Source organism: Curcuma longa, chromosome 11, assembly GCF_044706935.1.
Source record: "Curcuma longa cultivar G26 ecotype Majalengka, Jawa Barat chromosome 11, ITB_CL_G26_1.1, whole genome shotgun sequence".
In the NCBI taxonomy this organism is placed as follows: Eukaryota; Viridiplantae; Streptophyta; class Magnoliopsida; order Zingiberales; family Zingiberaceae; genus Curcuma; species Curcuma longa.
In genome coordinates this window covers 18,465,563-18,484,770 of record NC_133871.1, presented here as the reverse complement: position 1 = coordinate 18,484,770, position 19,208 = coordinate 18,465,563, and the positions used below count along the sequence as shown (strand labels likewise).

General features: G+C 34.9%; 1 protein-coding gene and 1 pseudogene across 1 annotated transcript; both read left to right on the top strand.

Moving 5' to 3' along the window:
* Nucleotides 1-7,343: 7,343 nt before the first annotated feature.
* On the top strand, nucleotides 7,344-8,961 carry LOC141839702 (BOI-related E3 ubiquitin-protein ligase 1-like). Its single transcript, XM_074727513.1, has 4 exons — nucleotides 7,344-7,742; nucleotides 7,835-7,902; nucleotides 7,993-8,261; nucleotides 8,356-8,961. The coding sequence occupies exons 1-4, from the start codon at nucleotides 7,696-7,698 to the stop codon at nucleotides 8,884-8,886; spliced, it is 915 nt and encodes a 304-aa protein (XP_074583614.1). The 5' UTR covers nucleotides 7,344-7,695; the 3' UTR covers nucleotides 8,887-8,961.
* A 1,514-nt stretch (nucleotides 8,962-10,475) lies between these two features.
* On the top strand, nucleotides 10,476-19,132 carry LOC141840032 (mechanosensitive ion channel protein 1, mitochondrial-like; annotated as a pseudogene).
* The last annotated feature ends 76 nt before the right edge of the window (nucleotides 19,133-19,208 follow it).

The following is a 19,208-nucleotide window of genomic DNA, read 5'->3' as shown; positions in this document are numbered from 1 at the left end:
CAAATCTGAATCTACTACCTCAAGAATAAAAACAATACAATATGAACCTCCAAGAATAAGATATACATGCATGCCCCAAAAAATTCATAATATTCATCAAATTTAAGTCAGCCATACATGCATGATAAATCTTGCAAATATATAAGGAGTTATAACTCACTTCTAAATCTCATACTCACAGCCAGCGAGTATCAATCTATCATTTCCCTCAAACTCATTCCATGCTCACTTAATGGGTATTTGAATCAAATAGTGGTCATCTCTGTCATCACTTCTGTTATCTTATCTCGAAGCACTGTTGAGGAAAAGAAATGCCATATGAAAGCAACTAACTGTAGAGTTTAATGATAAGTGAATACGAGCAAAAGAGAAGAGTCTTCCTTGGAAAATGAATAATTTTCTTTTGGGGATGCTCCATCATCACATTGGTTTTGTGATCAGAGACTGCACCTAAAATATTCTCCTGATGAGATATTTGAGCTGCTGCATCCTCATCAAATTCTTGGCTTGCAGACATGTCTACTTGGTTCGAGTTAAACAAATGGATGCCATCATGAGTCCACTGCAGAAGGAACCAGCCTTTCTTTTATGTCATGGCAAATGTTAGTTGGTGGGGCACAAAAATGATACAAGAATACACTTTTTTCACCAAAAGCATGATACCACATTATCATTCATGTCTCACCTCTAATTTGCTACTTGACAGCTCCAACAAGACTTCTTTCACAGGAAAAGTTGATCATTCAATGTGGTAGGAATTTATTGCCTCCAATTATAGCATCAGAAAATTTTACAAGAAATAATTTAAACTATTTCTTTCAAAGTAAATATTCTGATGGGCATCCAACTCATTTAAGTCGAGTTTGAGTCCCTAATCATACTCAATAATCTAACTCGGAACACGTTAGAGTTTGATTAAAATTATAGGTACTACTAGCATGTTACACCCATTTAAGTTGGGTACCTTGTGATTATTCGTAGATTCGAGTACCCATTTATCATTCAATGAGTTTAAGTAATGAGTACTTACAAATATTTTGCATCAAAATTATTCCAAACTCAATTTAGATGATACCAGCTGTAGACACAAATTAACTTTTGGCAGATACCATCAAGACAAGTTGGCTAGAGAAAACAGTTTAAAAAATTTCAATCTATCGAATACAATAAGCTATGAGGGGTCTGATATTAACTTCATTAGCAGGGTCGATTTAGGTATTTGCTCTCCTCCACATACTGTAATGATGATCTGCTCACTAGTGGATATTATTTGTTCTCATTCTTATTTTGGTTCCTTCTAGGCTTCATATACAATGGAACAAGAACCAAAAATCAATAAACAAAACTTATCATGGCTTAATCAAATGATTGCTTTTGCTGTACTCACAAAACTTTTTCTGCAGAGGAAAAGAATACAAGAACAAAGGGAGGAAGCAAAGCATGCTCTCTGCCTGCAAACAAAAGCAAACAATTGTTATCTTCTGCTGCACAGCATGCTCTGAATCAAACTATTTGTTAATTCATTGATTTATTGTCCACCTCAAACCACTACATACGAACTTGTCTCAAGCTTAGAGAAAGGACAAGGCTTAAGTACAATACTGAGGAATAACAAGTACTTTATAGTTTAAGCATTTGATCAGCTGCAGTTGACTCAGTTGAAATAAAGTCATCACTTCACACTATTAAGAAAAACCTTCATAAATCTAATTTTAAAATAATACTTTTTTTAAAACAATCATTTCATATGACAAGATAGCAATTCCAGTTTTAGGCAAATTTTCTTTTGGTGCCAAAGATTTTCATGAATAATGGCATCATTTCGGTGCCTAACCTATATGTGAGAGGCTAATTAATACTCATACCCAGTTATTGGAACTTTTAACATTTTGGTGCATTAGATAATTAGAGATATTTGGATGGCCCCACACTCACCTAAACCATTTTGGATTATGCAGAAATTTAAGCATCAAAATTGCCACAAATTATATGTCAAATCAATGAAGGTCTCCTCCTTCCCACAAAGTGATCATTAATCACTATGTAATTAGGGATAAAAACAGAGAAGAAAGACTTTACTATGTTGAATGAGCTTACTAGGACCACACAGTTGAAGTTGCTATGTAATTACATTGAAATTACAAGTCTATGAAGTGAACTAAGGTTGAATCAACTATAGTGGATAGAAATATGTCAAACATCAAAGAAGACTTTGCTTTTTTTCTCCTATTTATCTTTCTTTGCTTAGAGAAACTATCCTTGTTTCTTAGGTTGCAGAAGACTGTTTTAACTTTATCTAATCATCAAAGTTATTGAGATTGATTGCCAAATCATATCTCACAACACTAACTCAATTTCCCTTCAGAATAAACTAATTGAAAGGCCTGCTATTGGTTTGTCTCTCCAGTTCTTTGAAGGTTCAGTTCGGATTTTTCTAATTATCTAACAAAATCTATGCTTATAGTCAGTTTATAATTGAGTGTTAAACAAAAATAAGGAAAATATAAAGGTCATATTACAACTCTCTCTACAAGAAGGGAAGCATAAAAAGTCCATAGCATTTATCAACGTAACATCACAATATACAGAAATCAGCATGAGAGGCAGCAGCAGGAATCTACTTCCAAAGATATGTGTGTGCAGCAGCTGATCCCATAAATCTGCCCAGAAATTCCAAGATAGTGATCCAAATTTTCCAGTAAATGCCCCCCTAAATACTCTCCTATCCCAAGCACATGGACTATAGGTTTTAGTTACTGCAGGAGCAACACCTGACTTGAAATAGAGGAAAAGCCCATTTGTAATGATAATCACCGGGATATTCCTGGGGCTGGGCAGAGGAATAACATGAAACTGTCATGCTATACAAGAAAAGAATTTTAGTTGCAGAGTCAAAGAATGAACCACTCATATCAAAGATACTATCAGAAAAAGCTCTAAGGTTCAAGTTATAAAAATAGAGGATGCATCGGCATACTAAAAGCAACTGCAGCAGAAAACACTATCAAAATAAATTTCTGGTGGCAATTTGATTGCTCGAGTTTTTATGTGGCAGAGGTGACAATACTAAAATGGATATATGGAGCTATTAGAAATAAAATATTTGAGGGTACTTGCATGACTCCGAATTGATAATTGAATTTAAAAAAGTGGAAGGTGTAAGAAATAGAAGGAAATTAAAGAGAACGTCAATCAAACTATACAAAAAATGATTTTACATTTAGGAAGCATACAATCTAAATTGCATTATTCACAGACGTGATATCTTCTCTGATAAATTTGAACTGAGCAAGGAAAGAAAACGCCAATTTGACAGAAAGTTTCTCCAAATTTCTCTACTCTCATTGTAACAAAATAGAATAGGAAGATTTATGCATGCAGATAATGGATTCACAAACGGAAGACCATTTTTTTTTTACCACAGGTTTTCTGTGAAGTGCAGATCAGAACTAACTACATGATTTTTTTTTTTAAAAAAAAACACAAGTACAGAGTAAAGAAGTAAAGGAAGCTCCCACCACCGCGCCTGCGTTAAGAAACCTCACCGTCGCCTTCCACTAGCCTACTCTACATCAATGCCTCTGGAGGCATATAAAGTAAAAATGGCTCCGCAACAGAGAACGGGTGTCGAGCAAATCAGCAATGCGTCAGAAAAGATCATACCGTTCTTCCAGAAGAGAGAGAGAGGAGGAGGAGAAGGACAAAGACGAGGTGGCAGCCATGATTTGAAGCCTGAGACGGGCGTGGCACTCATGGACCTGCACCGCCTTCACGAACGCCACAACCACCACATCGCCACCGTCGGCCGGTGTCTCTCCAATCTGCGCGAAAATGATCTCCAGCAGGCACAGATGTCAGCATAGTCATCTCATGGGCTGAATAATGGGCCTTTAGAAAGCCCAATTAGTGCTTTAATCATAGTGGGCCTTTATTGTTAGGCCAATGGTGGGCTCTAACAATGGGCCTGAGTTCGACAATCATAGAAGACGCTGTTATATTTTGCTGTCTCGTTAGAGAGAGTTGGTATTTTGTGCTTGTAGGTTTTCAGATTTCTTAGTTGTAACTGTTTCATATTAATTATGTTGGTGCTGATCTCTCTGATTCAACTACATATATATGTGGTCTGAAATTTCAATCGCATATTTGTCGTGTTAATTCGACCACTCAGTTTATTTGTCAAAAGATTTTGGGGAAATATAAATTGTGGTTTTTTTGGAACTCTTGCTTAAAAGGGAATTTACTAGGATAGTGTGTTTGTGATTCATCGATCAGCAAACTTGTTATGGCGGTCTGTCATTTCAGTCAACAAAAAGTGATGCAAATTTGTTGTGTTATTACTCAACATACATATATATATATAATGCAACGTGTTTCGGGTTAGGTAGTGATTGAATTATGTTATTATTTATTTCATCTTTTCTTGGTAACATTTCTCTTATGTTAAAAGCTATATATACTTTAGAACTAGATATTATTACGTCTTGCTGAAAATAATTAATTGTTAGAGGACCAAACTTTTGTTGAAAAATCTGCATTCAAACTATTCAGATTCTACCATTTGACTTGTTTCCATATATATATATATATATATATGTATATATATATCCTACTAGTTTGTTTCCACGCTATGTTCAGCAATTCTGTTCATAATTATTTCTTCATTATCTCTCTTTTGTGCATCATCTTGTTCATTAATTCCTCAACTAAAAATCTGAAAAAGAATTACAGTGCAATTTACTAATTAGCTAGCTAGATCTTTTGTTCTCACAATAAAACCAAGAATGTGAAATCAAAAGTGCAATTTACTAATTAGAGGTTTGGTTTTCAGGATCCCTTTTGATTCATGTTTTCTTCAAAATGAAGCAATGAGCAGTTTTATTGTTGAAGATTTTAATTTGGCACAATTAAGAATTTCTTCCACTTTATAATAAATTCACAATTACTACATCTTTTCTAACAGTTTGTCTGGAATCAACTCCATGAAGGAGAATCTATACTTGGTAGAAATCTATACAGGTGTTTGGATAAATAGAAAAATTAATTTGTCTTATTCCACTTCATTTACAATATAAATCATTTTTCTCTTTTATTTTTTTCATCCTTTATATATATATATATATATATATATATATATATATATATATATATATATATATATATTCCAATCTACCATCTCTATGATATTGATATTGAAACAAATCCTAAGAGATTGGTGTAGATAGAAATCTTTTAAAATATTAAACATATATAACAATGATTTGGATGGTTTATTTGGTCACCAAAATGACAAATAACAAAAGCAATTTAATTTGGAGAGATTAGAGGGAGTCTGATTGCCAGAATTGGAACCTTGGTTTTTAAAAAATAATTTAAAAATATTTTTAAATAAATAAAAAAAAGATTGGTATGTTTTTGACAAGTCAATAATGACTAATGAGAAGACGGTAAAGGATAGGCCTCAATTAAACAAAGAGGAAAAATCAAATGCATTTAAATTGCAGGAAAATGGAAGAATAATAATTGAGAAAAAGTTTGACCTAACTCAGATTGAGGTGCCAGCTTTTGATTCCTTTTTCCCTTTTTCTCTAACCTACCTACCAAAAGAAAGCAGCTCCTCCTTAATTCTCATTTAAGCTAGAAAAAAAGAAATTATTAAATTATAAATTAGATTTATTATTATTATTATTAGTTTGTCAAATTATTATTGAGCCAAACATTACATTAATTTGTCAAATTGTGGACTTTGATGCATGGTTTGTTTAATTTCCCATCTCATCTCATGCATGCTTCATGCCTTGTCATGCATGGTGCTCGCCGGGAACGAATTGAAGGATTATTCTTGGGGGGAAAGAAAACTACGGCGTTGGGAATTATTCAAAGATTAGGTGCTAATTAAATTCCCAGCAAACTGGATCGTTTTTGTTGACAAATTCCTTTCTTCCACCAGCGTCCAAATCTTATCCATAAAATTGATCACCTTGGAAAAGGAAATATATATATACATTGAATTAATTAATTAAATTGTAGAGAAAGAATTAATGATGAAATAAATATATTTTTTCATTTCTTAATTAGTTCGTTCCTTCTCGAGCTTGACCTAATTTTTGACAATGATTTAATTAGATTAAGATGCATGCGTTGATGTTGCTACAATGATCTTTTCAACATTTTCGGTTGTATGATAGTTTTGATAGACATTTCATCTATAATTATATATAGATCTAGTGCGAAGTTTGGCCATCTGAATTATAACTTGTTTCACTCATGGGTAAATTAAACAATGAATGATCATAATTTCTTTCAAAGGGGCAGATCGATATATATCGATCTTAACATGATTAATTAGTTGTCTTAATTAGTCTTGACGATCGAGCAAACACTAAACTGTTGCTAATCAAGATAGAAATGATTTTCCATGAAGTTAAATTCTAAACATTTACAAAAATGTTTTTGTTTTTATTTTTATTTATTATTATTATTATTTTTAAAAAAGAAGTAAACGGAGTAGAATTACAGCAACTAGCAATAAAAGAGGAGAATTGCAATGAATAACCTCTCTCCATCAAACCACTGTTTTCTCATAGCAAAGACAAAACTTGAACCGGAATCGATTGTGTGGTCATATTCAATGTTTCATCCTCAACAATCGTCTCATAAAATTAATTGTATCTTACGAAAGTTAAGAGAGAAGAAGATTACAATTCAACCAAAATTGTTAAAAGTCATTTTAAATTTATTATTTTTACTACTGGATCAAATGGAGATATATATAAATCTAGCCTGTAACATATATTTTGAAAAAAAATGACCAAACTCCATGATGCCAATAGTTCATATTCTAAACTTAATTTTCTATGTAGTGATTGATAAGTTTAATTTGTAGACAATTGCCATCAAAATGGAGAAGTTTGAATTGCTAGCCACTTCTAAAGTTCATCAATATAATTTTATATATTTGCAACCATTTCTTAAACAGTAATTAATGAATTATAGAAAGTTAAGATATTAATTGGTAGTATCTAGCATATATATGAACATTAATAACGCAAAATACAGCATTAATAAATATTAATACCAATTTAATTGAGTTCGATTCAAGTTTAGTGTAGACATGAAGAAAGATAATACATGAGAAAGGACAGAAAATATTCCGAAAATCAATATTAAAACATGAAAAATTTAAAGCATAAAAAAAAAAAAAAAAAAAAAAAAAGAAGCGCCGCGTCGAGTTCCTGCCAGTGCCAGTATTTCCTCCTAGCACGTACAGACAAAGGAATCGCGAGCCCACACCATCCCATTTATACCCTCCGCCTCTGCCTCGGCCTCGGCCTCCATCATCGATATCGGCCTAGGAATTCCCAGCACGAGATGAGACGCTGAGCTTCAACTGCAAGCGAGCAGACGAGAGGCTCCATCCCAACTCAAAAAGGAGGAAGCTTTAATGGCGCTCTGCTGTTCTTGCGTCTGCTACTGAGAAGAGCCCAGCCCTCTCATGCCTTCTTTAGACTGTTTCCTTCGTTGGTAGCGCCTTTTTGAGGCATTGAATTGAAGAGGACAAGGTGGGAGGCGAAGGAGCGGCAGATAAACGAAGCTCACATTCAAAGCACTATCCGCTTTTGATTCGCTTCCAGAACACACCACCACCACCACCGATTCTTTCTTCTTTATATCCTTCTCTGCTTTCTTGGTGAAGTAATGACAGTTCAACCTCAGCGCCCCTGGGACTTGGTGCTCATCGATAGGTAACTTCTTTGAGAGAAATTTAAAGCTGCGATCTTGATTAATACAAGTATTTGGTGGATTTCCTGTGTTAAAGGTGGGATTTTGATGGCAGAGAGATGGAGTTGCAGCCATCGGCGCCGGGTTTCCTGCATCCTTCCGCGGTGTTGATGCCCAATGGAGGTGAGAGAAGTTGGCTCCTTTGCGTTGTTTGATTAGTCATGTTGTTCGTCGTATCGTTGTATGCGATTTGAGATGGGCCATGTGCGGCAGCGGCGCCGATAGGAGCCAAAAGAGGTAGAGATGCTGCCGGCGCTCCGGCGGCGGCGCTGGCAATGGGGCATGGCCGCTCCGGTAACAACTCAGCGCTGTTTCCACCTCCGGTTGCAGTCAACCTCCATGAGGAACAGAACCAACTGCGCACCGTCGTCTCGACTGGCCTCCGCCTCTCGTCTACCTCTATTCCTCCCATCCTATCTGAAGAGCTCGCTGTTCAAATTAAGCGAGAAAATGATGAAATCGAGCATTTCATTAATGCACAGGTAGCTTCGATTTCGATCCTCCTCTCCGATTGTTTCGTCTCAACTCAGCATCGAAGAAATTAAAATCTGTGTTTTTTTTTGCCTTTTTTGTTAGAGCGAGCAACTGCGCCGGACGTTGGCGCAGAGGCAGCGACGGAAATACTGTTCTTTAGTCAGCGCAGCGAAAGATTCGATCGCGCGGAGGCTGAGACAAAAGGAGGCAGAGTTGGAGCAGGCGGCGCGGCGGAGCGCCGAGCTCGAGGACCGCCTAGCCCACCTTAGAACCGAGTCGATGGCGTGGCAAGCGAAGGCCATGGCCAACCAGGCGAAGGCCGCTTCTCTTCATGCGCAGCTCCAACAGGCCACTTCCGCGGTCGCTGCCACGCCGGTCCAGGCGGCGGAAGAGGCTGGCCGCTGGGGGTCGACGCCTTCGGCCGAGGACGCCGAGTCGGCCTTCGTCGACCCAGATCGAGTTGATCCGGAAAGAGCGTGCCGCTTGTGTGGGCGGAGGGAGGCGGCGGTGGTACTCCTCCCCTGTCGCCACCTCTGCCTGTGCGAGGCCTGCGACAGCGGGCAGACCCCGGTCGAGTCATGCCCGGTTTGCCGCTGTGTTGGAACCGGAAGCGTCCGAGTCTTTCTTGCTTAACACGAATATATAAAATATATATATGTAAAAAAAAATTGATCCTTTTATAGCGTCTTGTGAGATTTTTATATTTATTTTAGTTGATTGAAATATGATTTTTTTTTATCTTTATCCATCTTTTCTTCATGTTATCATTTTTTTTTCAGAAAATTGAGTGGCCTAAAATATTTATGGTCCATAAGAATATGGTGGCATCCATTAGTATGCTTGAACATGATCAAGTTGCTTTTTTAAATTAGTGGAGGTAGAATTATTATTCGAATACATAGATTATTATGTTTTGTTATCAAATGCTTAGTCTATTCAAAGGAGAGAAGGCGAATAAGAGAATAGAGGAACGAAAGGGAAGACTAGATGGAGTGAAGTTGTTTACTTTCACAATGGAAAAGAGAGAGATTGAAAGATGATAAATGATCAAATTATTATCATTCCATATTCTATTCTGTCTAAATGGGCACTCCACTCGATATCCTCTCCTTTTTCAAGCTTTCAGTTGGTTACACCGTTACACCCTTTGGATTTTTTTTTTTTTTGTATTAGTTAAAATACTCTTACATTTTTTTCATTAATCATTAACACTATTAATTTATCTAATGGAATGATGATATTGTCCGGTATGTCACATATATATCATGTTAATTTTTATTAAATAAAATAATAGTGTTAATAATTAATACATAAAATGATCACCTCTTTGTTGTGGACCTTACATACTACGATGTGCCCCCTACACTTCAAAAGAGTGGAAGATGCTTGTGAAGCCATATATGATTCTGAAAGACAAGTTTAGTGATGACCATGGTAATAGTGGCCTGATGTTTCTAATCCTTTGTAACAAACTAATGCCTTATCTAAAGTTGCTTTACAAGGCATTAGAGTAAACACATTTAAATATATAAACTGTATGGTCTTGATTCAAAGGAAAAGGGATTCAAAAACACTTACCTTTTGGATATGGCCATGTTAAACACCTTTGTCCAACAGCTGCCGAATGCTGGGGGAAACATAACAAACAAGAGAGCATGGCATTTCCATTAGTTAATTCAACAAGTTTCATCTCTACAAAATAAGTAAATGCAATTTGATTCACAAATCTATGTTAATTTTAACAGATCAAAAGACGCAATCAGCCATACCACATGGACTGGACATGACATCTTGTTGCTGACTACCAACATTCGAATAGATTATAGGATGAGATGAAAGCAATCATCCATAACATGTAATGCGGCTTTCTTTCTTCTATAATTTGATAGTCAAAGTGCCTCCGGGGCATAGTTAAGTTGGTTATAACTGAGCAGACTTATAAAAAAGGATCGTGGAGCCGATCAAGTAGGACCACTGGGATGATAGATTTCATGACCGAAGTGAGAAATAATCTGTTCAGAAATGCAAGTAGTTTTGGTACATCGCACAACGTTAACAAAGAACAAATATATATGTTGCAAAAATATTTACTAAAAGTCATATCTTTTGTTTTTTTTTTTTTTTTTTGTAAATGTTTGGCAAAAATATTTATTAACTATAAAAGCCTAATTTTTTTCTTAAAGAAATAGAATGTTTTTCTTCTATTTTTTACGGGGCTTGTTGAAAAAAATTGCTCGTAATAAATTGGCCTCCACCGAGTCCGCCTCCAGCACCGATCCGCCAAAAACCCCCAACCAAGCTTCGAATCTGACGGGAGGAGGAGGCATCGATGGATTGTTTGCGACGGTCAGTCTCACTCGCTTTCCCCTGTCGCCTCGTAGATTTTTGAAAACGAAGGATTTCTCGGGAGCTTTCTGATCTTGGGTAGATTTGTTGCAACTAATTTTAATTTTCTTCGCGATCTGGGAACGGTGATCTTGAGTAGATATGTTGAAACCCAATTTAGTTTCCTCTCCGATCAGTAAACACTTGTGTTCCTTCGTCGGGATTCTGAATGGCAAAGCACTATCTGCAGTAATTCTTCCTGCCCTACCCTATCAGCAAATATGCTTGTAGTGGACGAGCGATGTCAGAGAAGGAATGCCATCTTATCAGCATGTGGACACTTCAAATGACAATCTGGAATGAGTGTGCGATGCGACTTCCTTCTCGAGCAAATCGTGATTGTGGTGTTGTGGGTAACGGGATTAGCAACTAAGGATAAAATTAGGGATAATTTCTGATAGTAGGTAGAATTCTAAAAGGCAAGTTAGGGTTTGATTAATTCTTATACATATATCTACGTGACTTGGTTTTTTTTTTTGAAAAAAGATTTGAGCAGTCACCACTTAGATATTTTTTATTCAGTAGAAGAAAACTAAGTTACTTGATACAGTTAATTACATGCAAGAGTCATATTGATGCTAGGTACCAGATATTACATAAGAGCCATATTGATGCTATTTATCAAGATATTGAATTTACTGATCCTCAAGTACCGTCCTAAATTTACTTTCTGGAAAGTTTTTTTGTTTATTTTAGTGGCAAGTTGAATTGTTGGATTTTTTTTTATTTTCATCGAAGATTAGAAGAAAGTAAACAAAATTTGACTCAACATTTTTCTTTGGTTTTGATGACCAAAATGACCACCCTTTCTAAAGAATTACTGATTCAAATGAACTTTTTTTTAAGAAATGCAGCTGTTTGATTTTTCACAATAGGCTCTTCACATTAGGTTTAAAAAATATCTGTAATTTATCTTCTGTTTCTGCTTGCAGAATCACTGTCTGAAGTAGTCAGACTTGGTAAACCACCTTTGGAGTTGATTCAGATAATATATAGTCATGGTTGGTACGAGAGCAATATTTGCAAGGTCATTAAGGGATCATTGCTGGAAGACAAATATTACTAACCAATTCATCCTGACACTTGGACATTCACGATTGGCCATGAATCCTGCTTCTACTTTATCACACAGCCTTCCACCTATCAAACATATTGCATCAGTTTGGCCTCTGCAGCATATGGAAGGGAATACAGGCAGATTGTCTCTTCTTTCTTCTTTTTCTGGAACTTGGAGTTCTAGAACTGATGGTAGAACATTTTCAACTGTACTTCCAGTTGGTAATCAGTCCATCAAAAATATGGTAAAGTTCAGATATATTTCATCTCCAACTTCCTTAATTAAAATGTTTCACCATCGAACATATTCATCACATTCTGGAAGCAAGCAAGATGACTTCCAAATTGGTGTTAAAAATGGTGCAAATGCAGAATCACTAAACAGTGGAAATACAGATCCTGCAGCTACTAATTGGAGTGGAATGCTTGATCGTGCTCGCCAATCAGTTGTAGACATTGCTTTTCATGCAGAAAAGAAGGCTAAGGATTTATACAATGATGTAACTCCTTATCTCCAAGAGTTATATAATTCCCAACCATATCTGGAGAAGGTGGTTATTCCGGTTGCTGGGACTGTATCAGCTACATTGATAGCTTGGTTTGTCATGCCAAGAATTTTGAGGAAATTACATAAGTATGCTTCGCAAGGTCCCCTTGGGTTATTGTCTGAGAGCTCAACTATCCAACAAGATTCTTATGAGAAAAGCCTCTGGGCTGCTTTGGAAGACCCAGCAAGATATCTTATTACCTTTGTGGCTTTTAGTCAGCTGTGAGTTTTGTTTTCAAAAGCTTGAATACAATAAATATTTTCCAACTCATTGAGAATTTTTTTTTTGCAGTCCTCATGTCAATACTGGTTTTTAAACCTGTTTATTTAATTTGTATCAACGTTGTCAAGTTTGGATTAAGTTTTAGTATTTATTACCCATTGTGTTTTTTTTATGCATACCTTAACTTATATCTACATTATCAGCTCAAGGTTAACTTTCAATATTTCATTTGGCTGCTATGCATTAAACATAATCATCTATGTAGTGAGATCGAAATACAAAATGTTGTTGCACATCAAGTTTCCCAGGAGGGTAAGATTTCTTTTTATAGATAAAGTAGGCAGCTACGAGTATAGGCTTAGGTTGTAGGGAAAACTACTTATTAACAAGTGAATGTTTTGACTCGGAAAGAAGGAATCATTTTTTTCACAATGCACAGATAAATTTGCATACCATCTGTATAGTTTAATCTAAAAAGTTTTCATTATAGAGTTATATAGTTGTGGTCTAAAAACATATTATGAAATGTCATTCAAAAATAAAAAAGTAGTAGTCATGGCATCTAAGATATAAACTAAATCCAAGGAAAAATAACTACTTTAGTCTAGGTTTAAAAAGACACATAAGACATTCAATCATATAATTATATTTGGTATACTAGTGAATATAGAATTTGTTAAAATCGAGATTTTTCTTCTTTTATTGATAACTTTTACAAGAGAATTAGAATACGGAAACATATTTATTGAGTATAGTCTAGAATAAGGGTATAGTCTTGGCTGAAGAGATAGTTTAACCCTCAATTATCTCAGCCACATGGTCGATCAGAGGCATGACACTTGTGCACCTATATCTGTTATTATAGCTGGCTAGTAGTTATAAGTTAAAATCCCTTGCTAATTATGGAGACAAGCTATGTAATATTCCCATTTGACATAACCTTTGATCATCTTATTCAAAAATACCTGTATTGGCTAGACATCTTGTCACCTTATAAGGGCATTGTCTTTTCACCTCACCGGGACCCATCAAATCACCTCAAAGGCATCACCTTTCAGCTCATGAGACACCAAATCACATCATAAGCAAGATGACTCTTCAATCAAAGTAAATCACCACTTTAACTTATAGGATAGCCACTTCTTTATATCATAAGTCTACACTCACTTCTGATTTAAGTTGTTAAGCAATCAATTCTCCTTTATTTATAACAAGGAATACAAGGAAACTTATAATTTGTTAAGAATTCAATTTTTTTAGTGATTAATAAACTTAAGAGACATTAACGAGAATCAACAACATCACTAAATGAATGAGAAAGATATTTAGAATGATTTACTTTGTTAAGTAGATAAAATGTCTCTTTGATTGTTCCTCTAATCAATGAGCACAATTTTGTTGTGTCTTTTTAATCCATGCATTTGCCTTTAAAGATATTTCAATGACTTCTTTCTCATGCTATTATACAGAGGTATTATGATTGCACCAACCGCTGCAGAATTTCTTTCACAAGCATGGAGAGGGGCAGTTGTGCTTTCTTTCATTTGGTTTCTCCACAGATGGAAAACCAATTTTTTCTCAACAGCTTTGATGACCCAGACTATCGTAGGGCTTGATCGAGACAAGCTGTTGACATTGGAGAAATTATCATCTTTAGGCTTGATTATACTGGGAGTGATGGGCTTGGCTGAGGCACTTGGTGTGCCAGTGCAATCTATTGTAACTGTTGGTGGCATAGGAGGTATGCTTTGATTATTTGTTGGATGAAATCTCAATATTTATTCTAAGCTACCAAGCTATTGTTAGTATTCATATTGTCCTTGTTCCCTAATTGATCATTGTATTGTACCTTTCTTTTCTTTGTTATGTTATAGTTGGTTATCAACTTCGTAAAGATGTACACTTGTAGTTATGATGATGTAGTGGCATAACTATAGTCGGTCATGCATCTTTGTGTTGTTGAAGTTTTTGGGTCTTCTACCGTCATTTAGACTTGTTAGGTTTGATTTATTCTAAATCATTCTTGATAAATAAAGGCAACTAATTTTCAAATCAATTGAATGGCAATTGATGGGTCATTGACTTTTTTAGAAGGATCATACCCCAATTGCATAATCTTTTTCTTTAGACAAGCGACTCAAACTTAGGTATTAAATCCTCATTCCACCTTACTTGTAGGTTATAGTGTTAGGGGAGTGTCAAATTTGGCATCCCTAGAGTACTCCAAATATCTTTATGTGATTTTTTATTTCGGAGTTGTCACTTGGTAGTTAGTTTAGGCAATCTTCTAAAGTAAACTCTTAGGATCATATTTGCAGACTCTAAAACGCTTAACCTTCTTGTTTATGCAATATAAACATACACACACATAATAGTTGTTGTTGTGTGACCTGGAGGTCACGGGTTCGTCTCGGAAACAACCTCTTGCAAAGCAATGTAATAGACCCATCCCCGGGATCCCGTATTGACGGAAGCTTTATGCATCGAGCTGCCCTTTATACACATAACAATTGTTATCTCACACTTTTTAATCATTTCATCAATAATGCCATAAAAATTATGCGCTCTAGAATCATCCAAGTTGAGTTTTTGTTGTTTGTTTATATTGTTAACTGAATTGTTGAAACTGAAATTTATATCAAGTGTTGTTAGATACAATATTTAAGGCTCTTTGATTAAGATATTGTCAATCTATCTTCATTGCAGGTGTGGCTACTGCTTTTGCTGCGAGAGACATCCTTGGCAATTTGCTTAGTGGTCTTTCTTTGCAATTTTCAAAGCCTTTTGGAGTGGGAGACAATATAAAGGCATTTAATCTTATATCTTTGTTGAAAATTAATTTTGTGTTATTCTACAATAGTAAAATAATATTTGTTGTATCTTAATTTACTTTTATTTTTCTGCTTTCAACTGTCACATTTGGTAATTTGAATCATAGCTGTTTTAACCAAAAGTTGTCTTTAGGTTTTTCATTGTCAGCTTATATATATATATATACTGCTCACCCAACTATGGACAATCCACGAGCACTATTATTAAAATATATTTTTGTTAAATTCTCACTTTCTTTAAACAGATTTGGACAAATCTCATCTCTAAACTCTAAATCCTAAATCCAAAATCCGAAAAAAAAAATTAAAAATACTAATTCAATTTGCCACATCAGCAGTGCCCATGGGTTGTCTATAGATGAGTGAGCAAGGCAAATAATTGATAAAAATATGCAAGTTTTTATCTTCTTTCTACATTTATGTTTTTTGATTTTCCATTTGCTTTATATGTTAAAATGCTAGTGATTAATGCTTTTGAACATGCAGGCTGGGTCAGTAGAAGGCCAAGTGGTAGAAATGGGACTCACTACCACATCCTTGATCAATCCTGAGAAGTTCCCTGTCATAGTTCCAAACTCACTCTTCTCTAGTCAGGTGAGTAATTCATGGTTGTTGTGCTAGAACATTAAGCCCTAGGAAATTATTGTTTCCAATTGATTTTGATTTTTAATTTTTGTTGATTCTTAAGTTCTTGTGTTCTAAGCTCTTATTTCCTCCTGCACATAGCATTATACATTAAAAGGTTTTCTATAAATAAGATTATTAACAGACAGAATAACATGTTTATAAATTTGCAAAAATATTATTTGTGAGAGCAAAGGTTATAATATTTACAGTCTTTTATGTAGCGTCTACTTAATATAGTTGGGACAAGATCATTAAATATTCGACTCCAATGGGAAGGAAAAAAAGATGGCAATTGTATCCTTGTTGAACTAAGGAAATCTAGTAAACTTTCTATGATTTCCAAGCAACACTTACCAATTATCCCAGTTGGTCCTTCATTGTATTCATGTGTGCAGCCACAGAGTGCTTTTTAAAATATTGCTTCCCTTCGAGTGAGCATTTTAAATAATTTTCAATTAGTTTCTGATTTAATCAGATCCTTGTTAATCCAACATATGCATCATATGAGTGTCTAAGCAAGTCAAAATTTGCATTTGGGCCTTGTTTAACTCTTGAAATCAAAGCTTGGCTGTAGTTTATCAGGTTAGAATAGATAACAAATTTTTTGGTTTTATTTTCATATTTTGCAACATACCTGAAAGTTGAAATGAGAAAAAGAAGCAACCTTAGTGATCAGTTTTGGTTATTGCATCTATGTCATTACTCGGGTTAGTGATCAGTTTTTTTTATATTCCAAAGTTTGGCAATGAGTTGTACCTAGTTAAAATATTGTCATTTGATAGCTAGACAAACACATTGCTTATTTTTATCAGTTGTGATTATTTATTATTTTTTGCTTCGTGAAAATAGGTGATTGTGAATGAATCACGTGCTCAGTTGTTTGCTAGCCTTACCAAAATACCTTTACGAATTGAGGGATATAGAGAACATACCCCTTATATCTAAGGAGATAAACTGTATGCTAAAGGGATATCCAAAAGTTTTTCTTGGAAAGGATGCTCCCTATTGCTACATCTCTCGGATAGAGCAGTCATTTGCAGAGCTTACATTGGAATGCAATCTCAAAAGAATGGTGAGTTTTCATTTACAACGGTTTGTTTGGATGGAAATCAAGCACATGTCAATTCTATTGTTTGAACAATTGGAAAATTCAAGAATCTCAACAACTTCAACAATGCACATTTTCTTATTGAAAATATCTTTCAAATTCCAGTATTTTTTCTACTATAAAATAGATGATTAAATCATAGGTTAAATTATATTAACCTCCTTGGGGGTCTCCTCTGTTCATTGATGTGAAGTATGTGAGTTTTAAAATTTTTGAATCTTTTTTTTGTTTATTTATTTTGTTAACTTAATTGCCATATCTTTATCTTGAAACTGAAGGTTTGTTCATGAAATTTTCAATATTTGAGAGGAGTGTTGAGATTTCCATAAATATCAATACAACATGAAATTTTCTCTGATTGTGGTTTATAATCTATTTTCAGCTGCAATTTCGATTTATAAGTAGCACTATCAATTATGCTAGTCTAAAATTGTTAGTATGAAATTATATATTTTTTTAGAATCAAAATTGACATAAATTTGTCCATTTTAGAGAAGAGATGAGTTATTAGCTGTAGAACAAGATATCCTTCTGCAAGCTGCACGGATTATCCGAAAACACAGTGCTGAACTTGGAAGCAACCTAAATGATCAAAAAAACTTTTGACAGTATTTGTAGACTTTGCATCAGGTATCTTAGTTGTTCATTCTGAACTTTATTGTGCAAATTGTTGTTAGAAATTTTTTTAATTATACATTGTGGTTACTTTAGTTTGTTCTATGTGGTTCATTTTAGTCAGGCGATGTGGGTGTGCATGTGAGGAAGAATAGCGCTTGATATATATATTTCAATACATGCTAGTGAAATTATGTGCCATGATCATGCAAGAACTAAATAACTGAAGATTTTATGCAGTCTCTTGCTACTGTCGATCTTTTCTACTATATTTCTTCTAATAATATACATGGTCTTATAAAGCTCCAGTTCAGTCCACATGTAATCGCCTATACTGATTTTGAAGGGGACCAAAAAGCTATTACACATGGTATATGGGATCTATAGCGTACTTAAAGAATATTATTTGTTCATTTAAATCAATTCAAATTTGTTGAATCCATGTAATGGTACTATTGGAGTTATAATAGTCACTCTAGCTTTGAATGGAGAATTATCTTACATCCGATATGGTGTAAGAACACCTCGTAGTCAAAGATAAAAATCAAGTTAAACTCAACCGAATTTACGTTCTCAGACCACATATGCATTATGCAGTGAATCAATCTGATATTGCGTAGACATATGATTGTTGAATCCTGAAGGATGCAAGTTATTTCTGGGCCTGTCAGGATCAACATCGTATATCCTATCGCATGCCTCATTATTGCACTTTACTATGTGCATTTAGTCTCTTTGTACAGTGCACAACACTCAGTATGCAGTACTTGCATACTGTAGATAAAAGACAAACAACCAAAGAATCCTAGACATACATAACCAAGGAATCCTGTTTCTAAAGTTCTAATAGAGTATGGAGATACTGTATATAATCAATAAAGAATAGACTCATATATCATATATATATATTTGGAAGGAAAAAAAAGTGATTATGATTTCTAAGCGGTGCGTCTCCACTTAGGTTTCATATTAGTTTTAGAAATTATTACTGCAATTGAATCGGCAGAGACATATCAAGTGAAGCTTAGCTCTACATTTTAGACACTAGGGGTAAAAGGACCAGTGATGGTACCTATATATTATACACTTAAATGAAGTAATCGTAAATGATTTCTTTCTGGAATTAGTCAATATATTCTTTGTTGAGGGTCATTTGTTATGGCATTTTCTTTTACAGTTTATTACATGTGATGTGTGCGAGCTATCAATGTTGATTTTCTTATTAAGTTAGAATGCATGACCATTCAGTGACGATGAGTAAAACAGTATTGTCTGCTCGCCAGTAGACATCCAGTTTTCTGATTAGGTTTCGTTGTGCAGGTCAACTTTTGTCTACTGGAGCTTTCTTGGTCTCAGAAAAGTTGGAAGCAAACAAAAAAAGAGAAAGGAATGACCTAAGAAGTTTTGTGCTCTGGTATCTTTTGTTGTGCTGCACATTGATCAAAGTTGCTAACTGAACGTTTCACTTGTTCTTTAAGCGAGCAAACGATACTCCTTTTTGGGCAACTCGATTGTCTCTTAATGTAAACAGTCTCATAGTGGTGGTGGGCAGTATGTTCCGTG

Coding starts and splice junctions, on each gene's coding strand:
- LOC141839702 (XM_074727513.1), top strand. CDS start 7,696: ATGACAGTTCAACCTCAGCGCCCCTGGGACTTGGTGCTCATCGATAG. Junction 7,903..7,992: donor GGTGTTGATGCCCAATGGAG/GTGAGAGAAGTT, acceptor CATGTGCGGCAG/CGGCGCCGATAGGAGCCAAA. Junction 8,262..8,355: donor AGCATTTCATTAATGCACAG/GTAGCTTCGATT, acceptor CTTTTTTGTTAG/AGCGAGCAACTGCGCCGGAC.